Below are 24,215 nucleotides of genomic sequence, written 5' to 3'. Positions count from 1 at the left end.
TGGAAAAGAGTGGGGAGAGGATCTCAATCCCCATCTCTGGGCCATCCCGTTACGGGAATAAAAAATTATTCTCCGTCCCCTCCTCATTCTCGTAGGAAAAATCCCCCCTCCATACCTATAAGAAAAAATTCTCTTCTTATATCTTTTAAACACAATATAAATATATTAAATAACAAAATTAAGTAAAATTAAAACAAACCCACTATTTCAAATGTCACAAATATAATATATTAACTATTTTTTATGTATAATAAAAATCTAAATAAATTTGAATAATATAAATAATCTAAAACTATAAAGATATGTTAATATTTTAAGTAAATATATTAATATAAAGAGATAGGAAAAAGGCGGGCGAGGAGGGGAAAGAACACATGTATTCTCGACCCTTGCCCCATCCCCTATTGTAGGGATTTTTTTATCCCTGTCCTTTTTTCCATTTTTATTGAAAAGTTCTCTCCTTATTAAAGTCAAGAAGAGTCAGAATTTCTAAAATTAAATCGAAATTATCAACTCTAATGTTATTTATATTAGTGATAAACAAAAAAATAGTATTATATAAGTAATTTTATATACAAATAATAATATATTATTATATTATTAAATAATTAAAAATTAAAAATAAAATAATACATAATTATATTATAATATATTATTATTTACGTATAAATTATTAACAAAAGTTATTGGTTTGATTGAAAGAGAAAATATCCTGCCGGCATTTTAAGCTAGTAGTACGTGACTAGACCACTAAAAGATAAGCACGTGTAAAACTAGTGTTAGCTTGCAAAAGCCGGCAGTGTTGCACTGTCAATGAAGTTGTCGGTCCATGTTCATATCATAATATATGTATTAATGACGATATATATATATTTTTTTCCAGTCTGAAAACATTTAATCTATTGGAAATACGAAACCTTGCCTTCCAAAGATAGTACGAGATGTGAGAATATTACTATCGTTATGGTTACATATATACACAGGGCCGTCTGGGGCCTACATCGGTGATGGTGGATTCCTGGGTTCTTTCTTGTTAGTTAATAATGAGATAATTTTCTTTTTAATTTCTTGCACAGAAGGTTTCGTTTTGAACGTTATGCCGCGTTGACTGGAATGTAAAAGGGGGACTGGAAAGTAAATTTTGGCAAAAGCTGAATGCCATTTTTTGCTGAGAGGAGCATCAAGTAAAAACTCAATGCAAGGGGAGTTTGCATGGAGAATAGTAGAGACGGACATAGTGTTTTAACAAGAAACAAGAAATGGTTGCTGGGATGAGATGTGAGAATATTAGCATTGTTATTATTACATATATATATATATATACAGAGCCATCCGGGGTTTGTAGTGGTGATGGGGCCCATAGCGGTGCTGGGGGATTTCTAGGTTATTTCTTTTGAAAGTAACAAAATTAACCAAGTTTCCTTGATCATTGTACCGCGTTGAGTGAAATGGGGTTGGATAAGAAAAACACTAATTTATTCAGTTTTGTATATGAAATATTATTCTAGTAACTTGATTTTATAGACAGCTTGGTAGGAATTGGATTCGTTCGGATTTGATCGGAATTTTTTAAGTTTGAATTGTATTTTACATCAAATGAATTCAGCTTAAATCAATGATTGTATTCATTTTTTAAATAAACTTATCAAAAATTTAAGTTCAAGTTTAAGTCGAATTCTAAATTAAATTACTTTTAAATCTAGTTCAAATTTTAATTCATTAATCTTTAATTGATTTTGAATTAAACTTTGTTTAACCATAGATTTGATTAAAATTCAACTCTAGTTTGGATTGTAACCAGAGGGCGTTTCATTCATTAAATCTTTTATTATTAAAACTGAAAAATTAAAAAAATATTTATCTTAAAATTTAATAAGTATAAATTAATAATGTGTTTAGATAAATTAATATGTATAAATTAATTATTATATTTGATGGATAATATTAAAAAATACTGATATATTATTTTATATATTGAACTAAATTTATTAAGTTGAGGTAAAATTATAATAAAATTAAGATTATTTTGGTAATATTTTTATAATAAAACTAGACATATATAACATTAGTCAATCTTGTTAGTGTAATATTATGTATACATATTTTTAATACATAAGTAGGTATATAGATGATATGTTATCACATGATTTATTGTATTTTATTTTTAATTTAAAATTATTCAATCACATAATAACATATTATCTATATATCAAATTATATATTCAAAAGTATATACACATCATATGGTGGCATATTATTATTTATGCTCAAATTGTACACATAATTTTATTTTTTTTTTTAACAATAAAACTATGTGTACAATCCATATACATAACTTTACACATAAATAATGACATATCACAATGTAATTAGGTATTATTTTATATATAATTTAAACCTAATTAATCATATAATAATATATTATTATTTATATCCAAAATTATACATATAGATTATGCATAAGGTTTTACTATTTCTTTAATACGAATGATAATTATATTTTCAACTTAATAATAAAAATAATAACAAGGTTTCTAAACTCTTGGATTCCCTACAAAATAAACAAGATAATTTCGTGAATAAATTAATAAAATAATTTTTTATTAGCTAATTCCAGACTAAAAATGTATATTCATTTTTAAATGCGTAAACTAATTATATTATCTTATGTTGTGTTTTTGGGTCAACTTAATAATAAAATAAAATGTTATTATAATTTTTTAATCTATAAAATAAAAATAATAATAAAATATAAGATATCCTTTAAATTAGTGACAAGGAAAAAAAAGTAGTCTTATGTATATAATTTTATGTACAAAGAATAACATGTCATCATATAATTAACAATAAAACTATGTGTACTCATTTTGGGTATACAAATGTATACATATTTATATGTGTTATCATGTGATTGAATAATTTTGAATTAAGAATAAAACAATAACCAATCATATGATGACACATATGTATGTGTATATATTTATGTATCCAAAATGGATACACATAGTATTGCTCTATAATTAAATAGTTAAAATTTAAATATAAAATAATACTTAATTACTTAATAGTGAATCGTTATTTGTACATAAAATTGGATACTAAAGTTATTCATATAGTTTAATTAAAAAAGAAAGGTCAAAGGATAATTTCTCATCCAAGTTTTAATGACAGAACAAATTCATATCCACGGAGTTTAAAAAACCCAAAGTTTCACCCATAGACTAACTTTTATTAAAATTTTCTGTGAAAAATAAGGATAAAATCGTTATTTTATTAATAATATTTAAAAAAATATAAAATTCAATTATTTCTCCCCTGAAGTTTTAAAAACTAACAACTTTATCCATGTTTAAAGTTTTTTAACTTTAGAAACTCACATTTTCCCCTTGGGTTTCATTTTGCCCTTTCTTTTTCTTCAGCGACATCTTTCAGTTGACCACTTTATCCTTTTCTCTATCGGTAACAAAGATTGTGACCTCTCGATCGAAGTGCATAGACCTGCCTCCCTCCTTGACAACCACAAAGATCAACCGATGTGCAAAGAAGATGCACCAATCAAAGATCTCGACTGTCGAAATTCGTCACATAGATCTATGTGATGGATTTGGACAACCACAAAGATGGAGACATGCGATGAAAGGCAAAGGGGGAAGACATCTCAGTATGACAAAGGGGGAGAGAGCATTGTGTCTCCCCCTTTGACTGGAATGTAAATGGGGGATTGACTAAGAAAAACGCCATGTCCGCGTCTCTTCTGCGCTGCGTATGAACATTATTCCGGACATTGTAGATAGTTTAGCAGGGATCCGATTAGGGTTAGATTCGTTGTGAATGGTCTAAGTTTGGATTATAATTCAAATCAAACATATCCATTTGAGTTTTTTTAAATAAATTAATTTGAAATTCAAGTTTGAATTTGACTCAAGTCCAAAATTAAATTACTTTCAAATTTGGTTCAAATATTAATTTATCAATGTTGAATCGATTGCGGATTGTCATTTATTTAAGTTCAGATTTAAATAAAATCCAAACTTTAATTTGGATTGTAATCAAGGGTATTTTATAGTGACATTTCTTAATGCTTCCACCATAAAATGATAGAAGCTTTTTGATGGCGGTTTCTTATGAGTGTTTGAACCAAACGTCTCACGTCGCCGAGCAAAATCTTCTTCATCGCTGCTGCATATCCCTCCATCAATATCTGTTTTAAGAGCAGAAGCTACGCCATGAACCCCACGAAACTCATGAAGTCTGTCTAGATTTTTCTCCTTCACAAGCTCTGTAAGGCTTCTGGGATCAACCTTGAAGTATTGATCATTATTATCAACTGGAAAATCGACAATACTCAAAACAGTATATGAAGAGGAGCGGGAAACATTTTTTATAGTATTTTTGGTCGTTGTTTTGCGCAGAGACAGAAGAGCTCTGGAGCAGTAAATTTTGGCAAAAGCTGAATGCCATTTTTTGCTGAGAGGAGCATCAAGTAAAAACTCAATGCAAGGGGAGTTTGCATGGAGAATAGTAGAGACGGACATAGTGTTTTAACAAGAAACAAGAAATGGTTGCTGGGATGAGATGTGAGAATATTAGCATTGTTGTTGTTACATATATATATATACAGAGCCATCCGGGGTTTGTAGTGGTGATGGGGCCAATAGCGGTGCTGGGGGATTTCTAGGTTATTTCTTTTGAAAGTAACAAAATTAACCAAGTTTCCTTGATCATTGTACCGCGGCGAAATGGGGTTGGATAAGAAAAATACTGATTTATTCGGTTTCGTATATGAAATATTATTCTAGTAACTTGATTCTATAGACAGCTTGGTAGGAATTGGATTCGTTCGGATTTGATCGGAATTTTTTAAGTTTGAACTGTATTTTACATCAAATGAATTCAGTTTAAATCAATGATTGTATTCATTTTTTAAATAAACTTATCAAAAATTTAAGTTCAAGTTTAAGCGGAATTCTAAATTAAATTAATTTTAAATCTAGTTCAAATTTTAATTTATTAATCTTTAATTAATTTTGAATTAAACTTTGTTTAACCATAGATTTAATAAGTATAAATTAATAATGTGTTTAGATAAATTAATATGTATAAATTAATTATTATATTTGATGGATAATATTAAAAAATATTGATATATTATTTTATATATTAAACTAAATTTATTAGGTTGAGGTAAAATTATAATAAAATTAAGATTATTTTGGTAATGTTTTTATAATAAAACTAGACATATATAACATTACTCAATCTTGTTAGTGCAATATTCTGTGCACACATTTTTAATACATAAGTAGGTATATAGATGATATGTTATCACATGATTTATTGTATTTTATTTTTAATTTAAAATTATTCATTCACATAATAACATATTATCTATATATCAAATTATATATTCAAAAGTATGTACACATCATATGGTGGCATATTATTATTTACGCCCAAATTGTACACATAATTTTACTCTTTTTTTAATAATAAAACTATGTATACAATCCATATATATAACTTTACACATAAACAATGACATATCACAATATAATTAGGTATTATTTTATATATAATTTAAACCTAATTAATCATATAATAATATATTATTATTTATATCCAAAATTATACATATAGATTATGCATAAGGTTTTACTATTTCTTTAATACGAATGATAATTATATTTTCAACTTAATAATAAAAAGAATAACAAGGTTTCTAAACTCTTGGATTCCCTACAAAATAAACAAGATAATTTCGTGAATAAATTAATAAAATAATTTTTTATTAGCTAATTCCAGACTAAAAATGTATATTCATTTTTAAATGCGTAAACTAATTATATTATCTTATATTGTCTTTTTGGGTCAACTTAATAATAAAATAAAATATTATTATAATTTTTTAATCTATAAAATAAAAAAAATAATAAAATATAAGATATCATTTAAATTAGTGACAAGGAAAAAAAAGTAGTCTTATGTATATAATTTTATGTACAAAGAATAACATGTCATCATATAATTAACAATAAAACTATGTGTACTCATTTTGGATACACAAATGTATACATATTTATATATGTCATCATGTGATTGGATGATTTTGAATTAAGAATAAAACAATAACCAATCATATGATGACACATATATGTGTATATATTTGTGTACCCAAAATAGGTACACATAGTATTGCTCTATAATTAAATAGTTGAAATTTAAATATAAAATAACACTTAATTACTTGATGGCGAATCATTATTTGTACATAAAATTGGACACTAAAGTTATTTATATAGTTTAATTGAAAAAGAAAGGTCAAAGGATAATTTCTCATCCAAGTTTAATAACAGAACAAATTCATATCCACGAAGTTAAAAAAATCCAAAGTTTCACCTATAGATTAACTTTTGTTAAAATTTTCTACGAAAAACAAAGACAAAATTGTTATTTTATTAATAATATTAAAAAAATATAAAATTTAATATATTTCTCCTCTGAAGTTTTAAAAACTAACAACTTTATCTCTGTTTAAAGTTTTTTAACTTTAGAAACTCACATTTTCCCCTCGGGTTTCATTTTGCCCTTTCTTTTTCTTTGGCGACATCTTTCAATTGACCATATATATGTATGAATCATTAGAAAGTACATATTTGTAGCTGCTTCTAAGAAAAGTAAGTTCAATCTTTGAAATTACAGCATCTTTGTTTTTTTTTTTTTTTTCGGTAATAGTGTTACCAATAATATTAATAAGTCAATAATAATGTTACTAATTTCTGGATTAGTTTAGGTTATTTAGGTTGGCTTCCTGCAACTGGAACACAGCTCCATTTTTTTGGGTTAATCATAACTTAATCCAAATTATTTTTTGTATAAAAAAAATATATCCCTAATCCGAATTTTTTATGTTATGTTTTATCAAATTAATAGATCATGTTAAATTTTGTTATATCTTTAATTTGTTACCCAACAAATTAATTAAAAAACAAAATTGAAATAGAGGGAATTTCTATTTGTATTTTTGTTAGGAATAATAAATTTATATACTCAAATAGTTATCTAAGTTTAATTTTTAATTATTTAATAATATATTATTATTTATCCATTAAAATTATATATATAATTCTATTATAATTCTTTATCAGTGACGATGGTGATTGATAGGACTATGTTGCTTGCCGGGATGGTGGACATGCTCTGGTTAGTTCGTTAGCGCCGCTATCAGGCTGCCGAAAAGTCTGGCAGCGCTGCACTATCAGGGTTGTTGCCAGAAGTGACATTATGTGAGCTTGCGTTGGGGAAAATCTGCCGACATGTGTAGCATGTTGTCTGTCTGCTGCAAATGAAGAATTAGTTTGAAAAGCAAATCATTAGGGAGTTAGTTGTTTATTTTTTGATTGAGTAATATCATGTGTACCTATTTTTTATAAATAATTTATTTATACAGTAATATATTATTATATAATTAGATAATTTTAAAATATGTGTCATCGTATGATAAAGAAACATCTAATTATATGATAATACCTCATCTGTGTACATAAATTATATACCAAAAATGAGTACACATAGTTTTATTGTTTTTTATTATTGTTTTTAGAGAAATTAAATTAAATACATGAAATTAAGGAGTTTTAAGTGAAATTATCTAAAACAATTAGAATTAAATAAAAATACCTTTTTTTATGAAATAACTAGACTATCTTTATATATAAATTAAGAATTTTATATATTTTCATATAGATTTACTGTATAAATTTAAAGAATTTCATGTCTCCCACAGACGAAGTAATTTTTATCGATTTTCATATTTTTTTAATGACCGAAAATGATAAAAAGATTAGTACATCATCCATATTCTTGTTTGAATCAATTTATTATTAAAATTATTGAGATTTGAAAGAGATTTTGAGGTTTGAATTTTTAAGGTTTTGATTTTAAACGATGCATAAAATATTTTGATTCTTGATTGTTTTGGTTGAAATTCTTGAGAGGTTTTGTATTATAGGATGCGTAGATTTGATTTGTGTTAAAATTAGAGGTTAAAATGACGATTTTTGATCGTAAAATTAGGTTAGAACTACTAGTGATGATCCGTGGGAACAGTGGATCCCATAGAACAAATGAAATTTCCCACGGGAGGAACAATCGCCCATGGGGTGGGGGGAAATTTAGTTTTTTTCAAAGTATTAGGGGCTAGGGAGATAAGGGAAAAATCCACGAGGGTTTGTGTGATATTTTATAGAAAACCTTGGGTTGGCAGAAATTGACTTTTTTAAAACTGTAGGACCTGTAAGAGATTAGAAATTGATAAGGGGTCAAAGAAAAATATTGAACCTATGTGAGAGTAGAAATTTTGTAAAGGGTAAATTGATATTTTCCAATCAAACCTCCTCCAGTATACATAGATAAGGTAACATTAATTGATTAATTTGCAATTGTTACTTAAGATAAAATAATGAATTAACAATTATATGTACTTATAATTGGTTCGTACTGCACATGATTGGATCATCTGAAATGGTCCGCTTGTTTGCACCCCATACACAAATCCAATCAAAACGAAGGCGAAATGACGACTCCAGACCATTCCATCCTTTGCTGCAGAGTGTGAGGAATCTTTTCTCGTATAGTACACCAGAGTTGTAGCATCCGACCAACATGAAGTTTACTTCATTGGAGCAAAGTCCAAAGACAGTTTATGGTGGATTGTGGTGAAGCTGCGTAAGTGACTGACCAACGATGTAAGTTATGTGTACTATATAATTTGATTAAAAGTTTTATATATTCATCAATAATTAATAAAATTCAAGGTTTTTAATTTGATGAATAATAAGTCCAAAGTACTTTTATGTATATAATTTTATGTGCAGAGAGTGACGTGTCATCATATAATTGAATAGTTAAAAATTAAATGTAAAACAACATTTAATTACTTGATAATGCATCGTTATTTGTACATAAAATTGGATACCAAAGTTTTTCATATAGTTTAATTGGAAAAGAAAGGTTAAAGGATAATTTCACATCCAAGTTTTAATGACAAAACAAATTCATATCCACAGAGTTTAAAAAACTCAAAGTTTCACCTATAGATTAATTTATGTTAAAATTTTCTATAAAAAACAAAAGTAAAATTGTCATTTTATCAATAATATTGAAAAAATATAAAATTCAATATATTTTTCTCTTGAAGTTTTAAAAACTAACAACGTCATCCATGTCTAAAGTTTTTTAACTTTAGAAACTCACATTTTCCCCTCGGGTTTCATTTTACCCTTTCTTTTTCTTCGGCAACATCTTTCAGTTGACTCCTATATCCTTTTCTCTGTCAGCAACAAAGATTGTGACCTCTCGATCGAAGTGCACAGACCTGCCTCCCTCCTTGACAACCACAAAGATCAACCGATGTGCAAAGAAGATGCACCAATCAAAGATCTCGACTGTCGAGATTCGTCACATAGATCTATGTGATGGATTTGGACAACCACAAAGATGGAGACATGCGATGAAAGGCAAAGGGTGAAAGCATCTCAATATGATGAAGGGGGAGAGAGCATTGTGTCTTAACGCGATCAAGGGGGAGAGAGAGCGTCGCCTACATGGCTGCTATCTTAGATTCATTTTCATCCAATTGCCATCTTCGTTTTTGGTAGAGAAGAAGGCATGGGTCGACCACAAAATGTTGCTAGAGAAAAAGAAAGGGGAGAATGAAACCCAAGGGGGCGGGGGGAATGTGAGTTTTTAGTATTAGAAAATTTTAGATAGATGTGAAGTTGTTAATTTTTAAAATTTTAGAGATAAAATATATTGATTTTTATATTTTTTAATATTATTAAAAAACTGATGATTTTATCTTTATCTCTAATAAATAATTTTAATAAAAATTTATTTACGAGTGAGATTTAAAGTCTTTTAAATTCTCTAAGTACACACTTATTTTAACGTTATAACTTGGGTGAAAAATAGACCATCGCCGGAAAGAAAAAATCAGGTCAACATTTTAAGTTATAATTACGTGACTAGACGACCACTAAAAGATAAGCACGTGTAAAACATCAATATTATTTAATTTTTTTAATTTAAAAATTATTCAAATCATCCCACTTGCAGTTGCAGACTTGCCGTTATTTACATCTCAGTTGCTTCTTAAATATAACCAAAACCCAACAAATTGCAGTCATTGTAGTGTAAACAGAATATTACTATTACCAAAAAGTAATTGAAAAACGAAATTGAAACGAATAATTTCCGTTCGTCTTCTTCTCTTGTGTAAATAATTCCTTTTTGGTTGTGGTGGTAAGGATGACGTTGCTTGCCGGGATGGTAGACACGGTTTGGTCGATTGGTGCCACTATACTTGTTTATTTGGATCCCATCATTTGGGCAAAATCACACAACTTCACCGTTAATTTTATATATAATTACTTGGAAAATTAAATTCCGTTGTACAAGAAAGCAATCATGTTGTGTACGAAAGCGTGACATAAAATAAATAGCGCAAGCAAACAGGAGACAAAGAAAAGCCAGTCATTTTCTTCACATGTTACTTGCTTGACTTAATAAGAAGCATGACTGGCTTTGCCGGTGCTCCCAGCCCTACATGTTCTTTTTAAATTGTCAAACCAGGGAAGATAAGACCCCTACATGTTCAATGTCCACGGAAGAAGATTCTTGAATTGTCAAACCAATCTGTCCCTTTTCACTTTGCCGGTGCTCCCAGCCCACCGTTTTTATTAAGATGTGAAAACGGTGGACATGTCATATATATACACACACACTCTCTTGACATGTGAAGTGTGTGTATATATATATATACACACATGTAATGTGTATATATTTTTAAATATATAATTAAATACATATTTGACATGTCATCATATGATTAAATAATTTTGAATTAAAAACGTATATAAATAATTTTATTGTATATTTATTGAGGTGGGGTTTAATTTGAAACAAACAAAAAAGAGTTGTCTCATAGTAGGTAAAAAGATAATCAGATGAAAATATTTTTATATAATTTCATTTAATGACACATTAGTGTAGACCAAGTGATTGTTTTCATACTTGAAACAAATTGGTCAATCAAACTAGTTCGATCAAGTCCCAATGGTCGTAGATAAATCTATTATACTGATGTCAATATGATATAACTAATTAACCGATTATTGAAGATGAAAAGACTTAAACTTGGGTTTTCTTGTATGTGATTGACACAAGTATTGCTCAATTGGCAATATTTGTGGTTAAACGTTGTCTGGTAAATATATTTAATACATGTAACATTTTAATTATATCATATTGATGTCATAGGTTCGATTGATTGCTCAGACTAGTCGATTTGCATATTAACCTTTTGATTGGGTCAAATAAAGGTGTTCAAAATCAATTAACTAACCCAATTTTCAGTTTAAAAATATCATAAACTGAAACCAAACTAATTTATATAATAACCGATTTTGAAACAAAAGAAAATATTGATTAGCTGAACCAAATTTTTGGTTAAGTGGCTTTGAACAAGATTTCAAAGGGTCACACCACTTTATCAATTTTTGTTCAATTGTTTTGAAAATTGGTTCAATACTTTCTTATTTTTTTTTCAATAATTTAAAAATCAATTTGGTTTGATTAATCGATTTTCAAAGATAATAAACTAGTAACTTAATTAAAAAATCAATTTTATAAACCAATATTTGAATTGGTATTTTCAATATCCTATTTTTGGTTTGATTTTTTATTTGAATATTGATTTAATTTGGTTATTGAATAATTTTAAACATCTCTAAGGGCAACCTCGAATCCAGATCTAAAAACATAGGACCAAATATAACTCCAAAATTATAGTTTCATTAGTTTGAATTGATTAATACTTGATGTCCACTGCATATAAATTTGAATAACTCATAAAATTATATCTATTTGAGTATGTTTAGTCTCCTTTATCTAATTTAAATTATTGAATTATTGTATTAAATAACCAATTATTACATAATTAATTAGCTTTGCATTTTAGATTATTTAAACTATAATTTAAAAATTAATACAATAAGCTTTTTCTAAATTATTGAATAATGGATTTACAATGTAATCCAAAAACCAGAGTATTATATATATTAAAAATATTTTAATATAAATAATCAATTTTATAAATTATTTGTTAAATATTCATAATTGAATTGTGTTTATTCATAAATATAATAATTACAAACTAATTATTCCTATATTTATAATCTATAATCATAACATAGTATTATAAAATCATAATTGTGTTAGTGAAATGTGAATTTTGGATATTGTCATTAAATCTAATCATAAGTTGTGTGAAAATGAGTATCCTAAATGTGTGGATGGAAATGCGAATTTGATATTATTTGGATTAGATCAATTGGTCAAATCAGTTAGATTATTAACCATAAGTAAAAACAATATTGATTTACTTGAAAACTATTTTTGAAGTTAGATTAAAGTAAACAGTTGAACTACGTTAAAATTTGGTTTAACTAAGTAAGAAAAAATCATCTTTTAAAATTTTCATTATTGAGAATTAACTCAAATCGTAATCTCTCGTGAATATTATTTTTAGGTCAAAAGACTTATTTCTACCCAAGGTTTAATGAATCACTAATCTCTCACCTATTAAGTTTTAAAAACCTAAATATCAGCTCATCAGTTGTTAAATTTATTAAAATAATTTACTTATACAAGTAAATTGTCATTTAATTAATAATATTAAAAAATATAACAATTTATATCATTTTCTCTTTTAATTTAGAAAATAAACCATTTTTCTCAAGATTAAATTTTGATAAGTTATATTTTCCCTTTTAGGGTTTCTTTCTTTTCTTCCCTTTTATGGCATCGTCTTCAGCTAACTTATCTCTCCCTCTCGAGCTCTCTTGTAGACCTTACAATTTTTAATACGACCCATTAATTCAACATGATACGACACGAAAAATATCATGTTAGAGTTGAGTTTTTTAACATAAAATTTATTTCGGGTCAACTTGATACAATTTGAAATTAAATCAGATAGTGTTAAAGTTTATATGAAAGTAACCTGATACGATCCAAATCGATATGAATGTTTTAGAGAAATATTACTTTAATAAATTGCATATAGTTATATTTTTATATAATTATAATTACTCATATGATTATTTATTTTTATTAAATATTTTATTTTTAAGTAGCAAGAATTTAATTTAGTTAGTCTAATTATAGATGTGTTTTTTAAAAGTCTTACTCATATTATAATTATATGTTTTATCTTTCTTGCAAAAATTTGAAATCTTTACATATTGCATATAATCGTATTTTTGTTTAATTATGATTACTTATATTATTTTTTATTTTTATTTAAATATTTTATTTTATTATTAAGTAGAAAAAATTTGATTTGGATAGTTAGATTATTGAGTGTTTTAAAAGTTGAAATACGTAAATTTTTAAAGCATTTGTCAATAAAATAAAATATTATATTATGTGTTTTATTAATAATATATTGAAGTAATTTGGTGAAAAAATTAAAACAATAAAAATACTTTAGAGAGTGAAAATAATAGATAATTTTGGGTCAAATTAGGTTGCATCGAGTTAATTCGAATAATATCGAATTGAGTTAAAGTTAAAAAATTTTGACACGATTTTAATTTAAATCGGGTTAAAGTTAAAGTTTTTTACACGAAATCCAAACTGACATAATACAAAAATGATTCGATAAGACAAATTGTCAGGTCTACTCTCTCATCTCTCTTCTTAATTTGTTTCGTCAGAGATGAAGATGATAAGTCTTCATCTTTGTCTCTTATTTTTGTTTCAAATGAAAATGGTCAGAGAGAGAGATGATGCAGAGTGAAGGGGAAAGAGAAACTGATTGGAGATAATGTTGAAAAAAGGAAAAAAAAAAAAAACATTAGAGGGAAAATGCAATTTTTTTAAACTTAATATTAAGAGAAAATTATTAATTTTTTAAAAAAATTATATAAATTTTTTTATTTTTTAATATTATTAATTAAACAATAATTTTATCCTATAATTAATTAATTCTATTAAATTTAATAGCTATTTCAGTCTTATTTTTAAATATCCCTACAATTAGTCAAATAGATGTCTTATCAGATTTTTACCGTGGGTTAGACTGACCAATCAATCCTATCAAGGGTTCGAAAATATTGATCTCAATTCTTGGACAATGTCAGATCAGAACATACAAAAATGTCGATAACAAAATTCATATTAAACAAGAACAAACTCCTGCAAAGGTAATAAACTTATTAGTAACACATGCATAAGACTGAAACTTCACATCGTTAAAGGGACGTTTTCTGTATTTAGCCAAAATTAAAAAAATATATATATATCTTTTCTGTAATTGGTAAAAAACAATACGAAATTACTTTAAAATCTTCTGTTTTGTGCATTCCATGTGAAAGATTATAAGGGTATTTTATGAAATTCACATTTGCCACCTGCATCATGTGTCTCTTATCATCTGATTCAGACACAGAATACAAGTATGGCTTTTCTTTCTCTCTTCTTCACAGATTGCAGTATCAGTTACAAGAAAGGTATAATCTTTTTCTCTCTTTGGGTTCATTTGTTTTTTGTGTTTCATTCTTCATTTTTGTAGTGGGAATATCTTAATGTAAAGTGGAAGCCAGAGAGGCTGATTCAATTGTTAAGTATCAAAATACCTTCTCAATTTCCTGATTCTATCTCCTGCTAATTAGTTTATTGATTGGACGTTTCAGCTGTATTGGTAGATAGTTGCTATGCATATATCGCTTTGCTTCGCCTGTATAATGTTTATTATCTCTAACTAAATCATAAGGTTGAAACAGAAACATTTCACTATTTCAAAACCTGGGCACAGAAGGTTAGCTAGTTTTCCTCATTCTTTAGTTTTATTTGCAGAATCTTATTTCACTTCTAGTTGAAAATTTTCTCTGCTTTCAAGTTGGTTGGATTTTTTTTTATCACTTTTAATTCATGTCTTACTGAGTTATTTTTTTGAAGGAACTGAGAAGGAATCGAAAATGGACCATGAAACTGTTTTTGTTTGTTCGTCTGATTCTAAGCATGTGTCAGAGTGATAATAGGTCCAAGGATCTAATTTTTTGAATGTTATGTTGTGTTGCGCATTTGTTCCACTAATTACTCTATTTCTTTTTTTCATTATAGGCGTTTTTTCATGATTGTGCTTATACTTAAGTGATTGATTTTCCCCTTCTTAAACTCTTAGATCACTGTATCAGTAGTTGGGTGTTATTATAAAATGGGTACAAGGATGCTGTTCTGAGTCATGGTTCTTTTGTATTGATAATGCAACACCTTAGACAAATCCCATTTCGGCAAAAAACGAGAGAAATAATGGGTATATATGTACATTTCATATCGTTTGAAGATATTAAGAGAACACTAGTTAAATAGTATGTGAGTTCATAATCATCATAATAATGTTTTTATGGATAACATAATCATCATAGGAATTCAAACTTGTAGTTGCTTCATTTCTATGGTAATTGTGAGTTTTTATGGAGGTTACATTGATGTTTATGCCATTTACGTGCTGATTTAAAGAGGAATTTACTGTGGAATATTGTAAAAGAATTACCAATGAAACAATAAATTTCTTGCCATTTTTGTGACTTTGGAAGCTTATTTAGTATTTAATGTGATTGAGTGATTTAGTAATTTTTAAGAATGGAGGGTACAATCCGATGCTCTGCCAACTACGTTCCTCTGACTCCAATAAGCTTCTTGGAGCGCTCAGCTATCGTTTACAGAGACAGACTCTCTGTTGTCTATAAAGATGTTAAGTACACATGGAAAGAGACTCATCAAAGGTGTATCAAGCTTGCTTCTTCACTTGCTGAATTGGGAATCGATCGTGGAGATGTTGTAAGTCTTAGGTTTTCACCCATATTTTGTTTCTTGCTTTTGATTGTTGTTTTTTAATTCTTGGTTGTAATGGTTTTTCACTGAAATTTTCATGCTGTGAATTAGAAAGTTGATGCAATACATGTTATTCAATTTGACAATTGATGAAGATTGCTGATTAATATCTTACTTTTTTGGCTGCTATCTTGTTTATTCCTTGTTCAGGTTTTATTTATCTTTATTCTTTTCCTTTTCCCATTTGAGTAGATTGCTGTATTGGCCCCCAACATTCCGGCAATGTATGAGCTACATTTTGGTGTTCCAATGGCTGGAGCGGTTCTCTGTACACTCAATATCCGTCATGATTCAGCTATGGTGGCAGTGTTACTGAAGCATTCAGAAGCCAAAATACTTATTGTAGATTATCAGTTATTGGCTATTGCTCGAGGAGCAGTTGAAATTCTAGCAAAGACTACAACCAAGCTGCCCCTCCTAGTCATAATCCCAGAGTGGGGCACAGTTAGGAAACCCTTTCCTACTCATCAAAACTTGGAATATGAGAGTCTTTTGGAAAAGGGAAAACTGGATTTCGAAGTTAGACGACCAAAAGATGAATGGGATCCTATTTCCCTGAACTACACTTCTGGCACCACTTCAAGCCCAAAAGGTGTCATTTATAGCCATAGAGGAGCATATCTCAATTCTCTGGCTGCGGCTCTACTCAATGAGATGAACTCCATGCCTACATATCTCTGGTGTGTGCCAATGTTTCATTGCAACGGGTGGTGCCTCACATGGGCTGTGGCTGCTCAGGGCGGAACAAATGTCTGCCTAAGGAGTGTCACTGCAAAGGGAGTATTTGATAGTGTTGCCCGGTACAAGGTAACCCACTTAGGTGGTGCTCCCACAGTTCTTAACATGATAGTCAATGCACCAGCTAGTGAAAGAAGGCCTCTCCCTGGGAAGGTAGTAGTGATAACAGGAGGTGCCCCTCCTCCTCCTCAAATACTATTCAGTATGGAAGAGCTTGGTTTTGTGGTGAAACACACGTATGGTTTGACAGAAACCTACGGTCCTGCAACAGTTTGTACCTGGAAACCTGAATGGGATTCATTGCCTCGAGATGCACAGGCCAAGATTATGGCCCGTCAAGGGTTGCATCATCTTGGAATGGAAGAAGTGGATATCAAAGATCCTGTAACCATGAAGAGTGTGCCACCAGATGCTAATACGATGGGTGAAGTAATGTTTAGAGGCAACACTGTGATGAATGGTTATTTGAAAAATTCTGAAGCAACAAAGGATGCTTTCAAAGGTGGATGGTATCGAAGTGGAGACTTGGGGGTGAAACATCCTGACGGTTATATCGAATTAAAAGACAGATCAAAAGACATTATTATTTCCGGGGGAGAAAATATAAGCACAATTGAGCTGGAATCTGTGCTTTTCAGTCATCCATTGGTGCTTGAAGCAGCTGTGGTAGGACGACCAGATCACCACTGGGGGGAGACGCCTTGTGCTTTTGTGAAGTTAAAGGATGGCTGTCATGCTAACTCTGAGGAAATTATAAAGTATTGCCGGAATCGTTTACCTCATTTTATGGCTCCTCGTACTGTTGTTTTCCAAGATCTTCCAAAGACTTCCACAGGAAAAACACAAAAATTTGTTCTGAGGGAGAAGGCCAAGGCCATGGGGAGCATATCAAAACAGAGAAGCAGCAATCTGTAAATCAACTTTGATGGTGTTGTGTCTAAAATAATTGCATGGCTAGGCGAAACTATGAATTGTATCATCGTGCTGTGAATAAAAATTGTCTGTTATCATCTCATGAAATGTTTTATAGCTTTACAATTCCCAGCAAACTTATCATCCTATAGAGGTACCAATGCCTATTAATGATAAGAATTTTAGGGGAATTATACTTCAGAAGGGTTAAGATTGGAGAGCAGAAGGTCATCCTTTTTGATGTGGTTCTGATACTGAGTGATACAAACCATTGGAGAATCATGTTCTAAAAGCTAACTGATGACATTGGACCATATAAAGTCATATAAATCTTATACTAAAAGTGTATACTTTATTATGTACAATTCAAATTTCATATATTACACTTAGTATTTTAACAATTAATCACATTGGTGTTAGAAAACAACAATGGGTATTGGCTGTTGTTTATCACTATAAGATCACTCTCTCAAATAAAAAATAGGAATATGAAGTTTTACAAAGTATTTAGTGATAGACTTGATTTTGGAGAATCGCTTAGGGAGGATATTTTCTTCTTTATTGCTTAGTTTCAGTAAATTGATTGGGCACATGATTTCAAAGCTGAAAATTACTATGTTATAGATTGAACTTGAAAGTGATACGGCCTAAAAATCAAATGAATAAAGCTTTTACTAATTACAAGAACGAAATAATTATCAACATCTATTTGGATTTTTGATGCCTACTTTCACTTGAGATAGCTGAAAAATGGTTTCTCTAGAATAGATATGCAGCATTGGCAATGGAAGACCGGCTTATTTGACTCATCATTTGGCCCCATAGAGTATTCATACCAACTGACGTGACAATCATATGACCATCGCCGTCAGCGACTTTGGTGCCAGAGAACAAGAATGGATTCTGACTGCTGTTTATCTCCACATGATCACTCTCCCCTGTTATGCTTGATTCATCTACTTGTAAGGAATGGCCATTCAGGAACAACCCATCAGCAGGAACTTGATCACCAATTTTTAAACAAACATCTCCAACAACTATTTCAAAAATTGAAATTTGTTGCCGTCGACCTTTCCTGATGACTTCTATTTGGATATCGTTGCTCACTTTAGATAGCTTGTCAAATTGCCTGGTTTGCCTGTAATTACTCACAGCTAAAGCCCCAGTGACAAGAAAGACAGCCACAAAAATGCTTCCGCCGTCATACCAACCTTCTTTGAGGCCATGCTCTTTTATGCCAAAAGCAAGAGAAAGATCTGCACAGCCTGAAAGAATTAATATAGTAATATCTTTGAATGCTCCCACCATAAAATGAAAGGAGCTTTTTGATGGCAGTTTCTTGTAAGTGTTTAAACCAAACGTCTCACGCCTTCGAGCAATATCTTCTTCATTTCCGCTGCATATCTCTCCAGCAATATCTGTTTTAAGAGCAGAAGCTACGCCACGAACCCCATCAAACTCATTAAGTCTTCCGGGATCAATCTTAAAGTATTGATCATTATTATCAAGAGGAACATCGAAAATACTCAAAACAGTATATGAAGAGGATCGGGGGACTTTTTACTAGTATTTTTTGTGGTTGTTTCGCGCAGAGTGAGAAGAGCTCTGGAGCAGCAAATTTTGGCAAAAGCTGGGTGCCATTTTTTGCTGAGTGGAGCATCAAGTAAAAGCTCAGTGCAAGCGAAGTTTGCATGGAGAATGGTAGAGACTGACATGGTGTTTTAACAAGAAGCAAGAAGGGATCTAAACGCATATTTTATGTATTTTCCGTATTAAACGCATGTTTTTATCTTTTTTTATATTTGTTTTTTTATACGAATTTTTGAAGAAATTCGTATGTGCGCTTGAACTTAGCTTGGACTGAACTTATAAGTCAGCCATCAACTTAGCTTGGACTGAGCTGAGTCATGGCTTGTACGAGCCAGCTTAATTTGTTAAAATGGCAAAGCGGTCTATGTGCGCTTAGAAGACTCTGCAGTCTCAGCTTTTGGCCAAATAAGAAAATCTCATTTTTCTTCTTGTTTCGTCACTCTCTCTCCACCTTTTTCTTTCCCCCTCCAATCATCTTTTCTTGTACTCTCTGCATCTTTCTTTCAAGCAAACACATCTTTACAAATCGCAAAACCATTTTCACATAGCATTAGTTCGCTCTTCATTCTCCTTTGCAGTACTTTTCTCTCTGAGCATCCATCCTAAAACTTAAATCATCTCTCTCCTTTGGACTTTTCTTCTCACTGTCTCTCTAGTTCGCCAATAAAGAGTTAACCTCAGTTGATCACAACTCCGCTTTGTGTTGCTGTCATCGTATCGGTGCACCGTATTTCATCTTTAGCAATTTTTTTTTTTAAAGTCTTTTGTGTGTTAAATATTTGGCTAAATATTTAGATATCTAGATTGCAGTTTCAATTCTAAATAATCATGTTTCTCATGGCAGAACTAAATATTTTAAGGGAAATTTTAAAAACTAGGCAAAATTAAAGGGGTCTAAGCGAAATTGCCCAAAAAATTCAGGTTTAAGCAAAAATGCCCATGTTTTGTGAAATGACGAAACTGCCCCCACATATAAACACAGCAAATTTTCACTGTGCAATTCAAAGAAAATTCGAATTTTTTCCACATCCCACGGCGAACGTCATTTCCGCCGATTTTCTTGCTTTCCGGCAACCGAAAATGGAAAATAATGTTATCACATCTCCCGTAATCTTATTTGGATCAAGTTATTGCTCATATTATTGAGATTTGATTGAGATTTTTGGGTTTGAAATTTTAGGGTTTACGGTTTGAATAATGCTTAAAATGTTTCAATTTTTGGTTGTTTTTGTTGAATTGATTGAGGGGTTTTATGTTATACAATGTGTAGATTTGATTTATGAAAAAATCGGAGGTTGAAACGACCAAAAATTGGCCGAAATTTGCTGCCGAATGGATCGGCAGTCTGCCGTGGGAACGGAGTTTCCCACGGCAGTTGAATGGACAATGGGTTTGGGGGGGGGGGGGGGGGTAAACTGGCTTTTTTAACACATTGGGGTGTCGGGAAATTCTTAGCCCACGTCGGGTTTTTTTGAAATTTCGCAGGTTGTCGTGGGAAAAGCCAAATTATGAAACTACCCCCTTTATAAACACACCAAAATTTCACGAAAATCCCACGGCAAGTTCTGTTTTTACTGTGCATTTCCACGAAAATTCCACAAGTTTTCCTCCTCCCACGTCAATCCCACGGCAAAGGTCATTTCCGTCGATTTTGAAGCTTTCCGGCAACCGTAAATGGCAAAGAAGGTTAGTATATCTCCCGTAATCTTGTTTGGATCAATTTATTGCTGATATAATTGAGATTTGATTGAGAATTTTGGGTTTGAAAGTTTAGGGTTTACACTTTGAATATTGGTTAAAATGTTTGGATTTTTGGTTGTTTTTGTTGAATTGATTGAGGGGTTTTATGTAATATAATGTGTAGAGTTGATTTATGTAAAAATCGGAGGTCGAAACGACAAAAAATGAAGCGAAATTGGCTGCCGAATGGATCGGCAGTCTGCCATGGGAACGGAATTTCCCACAGCAGGACGAATTTTCCCACGGCAGCGTCCTTTGCAAGTCTAGTTAGGGGGTAAAGTGGGTTTTTTAAAACCTTGGGGAGCTGGAAGACTCATTACAAAAGAGGGGGTTTTATGGATATTGTTCTGTTTCCAGGCACCCACATTAATTGCATGCCAGTTTCCTGAAAAAACAAATACTTTTTGACTTTTTCTTTTTTTCTCTTTTTCAGCAGCTCAACTTTTAAGCACAAATACTGTTCCGTTTTTCAAATTTTACCAATTTAGGATATATCGATTCGTATTTTCAAGATTTTCGAACTATTTTTCGATTATCGTGCCTTTTATGTATTTCAACGTATAGAATTCACTTTTCATTTCTGTTTTTTCGAATTTCACTATTTCAGGGTATATCGAATCGTATTTTCACGATATCCAAACGATTTTCTGATTATCATCACTTTAAGGTATTTCAACGTATAGAATTCGAATTTCAGTTCCGTTTTTTCTAATTTCACCATTTTATGATATATCGATTCGTATTTTGATGATTTCCGAATGATTTTTCGAGTATGGTCACTTTAAGGTATTTTAACGTATAGAATTCGAATTTCAGTTCCGTTTTTCCGAATTTCACCATCTTAGGATATATGAATTCGTACTTTCATGAGTTCCGAACGATTTTTTGATTATCGTAACTTTACGGTATTTCAACGTATAGAATTCGAATTTCAACTCCATTTTTTCGAATTTCACCATTTCAGGATATATCGAATCATATTTTCATGATCTCCGAACGATTTTTCAATTATTGTCACTTTAAGGTATTTCAGCGTATAGAATTCGAATTTCAGTTAAGTTTTTTCGAATTTCACCATTTTAGGATATATCGATTCGTATTTTGACGATTTCCGAATGATTTTTCGAGTATGGTCACTTTAAGGTGTTTCAACGTATAGAATTTGATTTCCAGTTCTGTTTTTCAAATTTTACCAATTTAGGATATATCGATTCGTATTTTCAAGATTTTCGAACCATTTTTCGATTATCGTGCCTTTTATGTATTTCAACGTATAGAATTCGCTTTTCATTTTCGTTTTTTCGAATTTCACTATTTCAGGGTATATCGAATCGTATTTTCACGATATCCAAACGATTTTCTGATTATCATCACTTTAAGGTATTTCAACGTATAGAATTCGAATTTCAGTTCCGTTTTTTCTAATTTCACCATTTTATGATATATCGATTCGTATTTTGACGATTTCTGAATGATTTTTCGAGTATGGTCACTTTAAGGTATTTCAACGTATAGAATTCAAATTTTAGTTATGTTTTTCCAAATTTCACCATCTTAGGATATATGAATTCGTACTTTCATGAGTTCCGAACGATTTTTCGATTATCGTAACTTTACGGTATTTCAACGTATAGAATTCGAATTTCAACTCCATTTTTTCGAATTTCACCATTTCAGGATATATCGAATCATATTTTCATGATCTCCGAACGATTTTTCAATTATTGTCACTTTAAGGTATTTCAGCGTATAGAATTCGAATTTCAGTTAAGTTTTTTCAAATTTCACCATTTTAGGATATATCGATTCGTATTTTCAAGATTTTCGAACCATTTTTCGGTTATCGTCACTTTAAGGTATTTCAACGTATAGAATTCGAATTTCAGTTTTGTTTTTTCGAATTGAACCATTTTACAATATATCGATTCGTATTTTCAATATTTCCGAACCGTTTTTTCTAATTTCACCATTTTACAATATATCGATTCGTATTTTCAATATTTCCGAACTATTTTCTGATTATCGTCACATTCAGGTATTTCAACGTATAGAATTCGAATTTTAGTTTCGTTTTTTTGAATTTAACCATTTTAGGATATATCAATTCGTATTTTCAATATTCCCGAACCATTTTTCGATTATCATTACTTTCAGGTATTTCAAGGTATAGAATTTGAATTTCAGTTTCTTTTTTTTCGAATTTAACCATTTTAGGATATATCGATTTGTATTTTCAATATTTCCGAACCATTTTCCGATTATCATTACTTTCAGGTATTTCAACGTATAGAATTCGAATTTCAGTTCCGTTTTTTTGAATTTAACCATTTTAAGATATATTGATTAGTATTTTCAAAATTTTCGAACAATTTTCTGATTATCGTCACTTCAAGGTATTTCAACCTACACAATTTGAATTTCAGTTTCGTTTTTTCTATTTTTCGTCATTTCATGATAACTTTTTAGATTGTTAACATTCTACGGCAGTTGAACGTATAGAACTCGAATTTCAGTTCTTATTTGTTAAGTTTTGTCATTTCCTTTTTAATTATTTGGTATTTCTCATCTTTTTATGTTTTTTTCACTAATACATTTGTTTACATATTTATTTTTATGAATGTCTAACAAATTTTATGTGATTGTTACAGGATATTTCTCGCAAAAGAAGACGGGTTGACACAGAGCTGCGCATTCCCGACGAGTCCAGACACTTCCGGGCAGATGCGATATCTCGTGCACAGCGTACTGCATTATCCCAAATTTCTTCTACATTGACCCCTCGACAGATGCGACTATTTGAGAGGACATGTTTCGGGTCCTTCCTTCGTTTACCCGAAACCAAATTCTGCGGGATATTGGTTCATGCATTTTTTCTCCGACAGTTACATCCACCCTTTGCTAGAGACGAGTTTTGGTTTAGGGTTAGCGGGGTTGATGTGAGGTTTAGCCCGTTCGAGTTTGCGTTGGTGACAGGACTTTCGTTTAGCCGTCAGACCTATGTTTCTTCATATATTCCTCGCTCCTCCAGACATAGGATCAGATCTACGTACTTTTGCGGTTGTCTGAAGGTGCAGTATCACGACATCGAGCGTGTTTTCTTGTCGAGGCCATGGGGGGATGACGATATTGATGTATATATTTAGCGTTATTCCTATGTTTAGATGTATATATTTATTGTATGTGCATATGTGTATGATATACTTTATTTGTGGTTATATATGAATGTGTATCGTATTTGATTTCATTTTTTTGAATAATCTTATCATGAAAAAACAATA

General features: G+C 30.3%; 1 protein-coding gene across 4 annotated transcripts; it reads left to right on the top strand.

The window, feature by feature from the left end:
* The first annotated feature begins 14,436 nt into the window (after positions 1-14,436).
* LOC123211652 (butanoate--CoA ligase AAE1-like) lies at positions 14,437-17,710 on the top strand. Of its 4 annotated transcripts, XM_044630445.1 has the most exons (4): positions 14,552-14,570; positions 14,754-14,878; positions 15,694-15,903; positions 16,150-17,710. In XM_044630445.1, exons 3-4 carry the CDS (start codon positions 15,706-15,708, stop codon positions 17,608-17,610), a joined length of 1,659 nt encoding a protein of 552 aa, XP_044486380.1. In that variant the 5' UTR covers positions 14,552-14,570; positions 14,754-14,878; positions 15,694-15,705; the 3' UTR covers positions 17,611-17,710. The 4 variants fall into 4 exon arrangements, with proteins under 4 accessions (XP_044486381.1, XP_044486380.1, XP_044486382.1 ...); XM_044630446.1 differs by lacking the exon at positions 14,754-14,878 and having other exon boundaries at positions 14,437-14,570; XM_044630447.1 differs by lacking the exons at positions 14,552-14,570; positions 14,754-14,878 and adding an exon at positions 14,656-14,679.
* The last annotated feature ends 6,505 nt before the right edge of the window (positions 17,711-24,215 follow it).

Source organism: Mangifera indica, chromosome 3 (assembly GCF_011075055.1).
Source record: "Mangifera indica cultivar Alphonso chromosome 3, CATAS_Mindica_2.1, whole genome shotgun sequence".
Taxonomy (NCBI): domain Eukaryota; kingdom Viridiplantae; phylum Streptophyta; class Magnoliopsida; order Sapindales; family Anacardiaceae; genus Mangifera; species Mangifera indica.
This window is presented reverse-complemented; position numbering and strand designations above follow the sequence as displayed.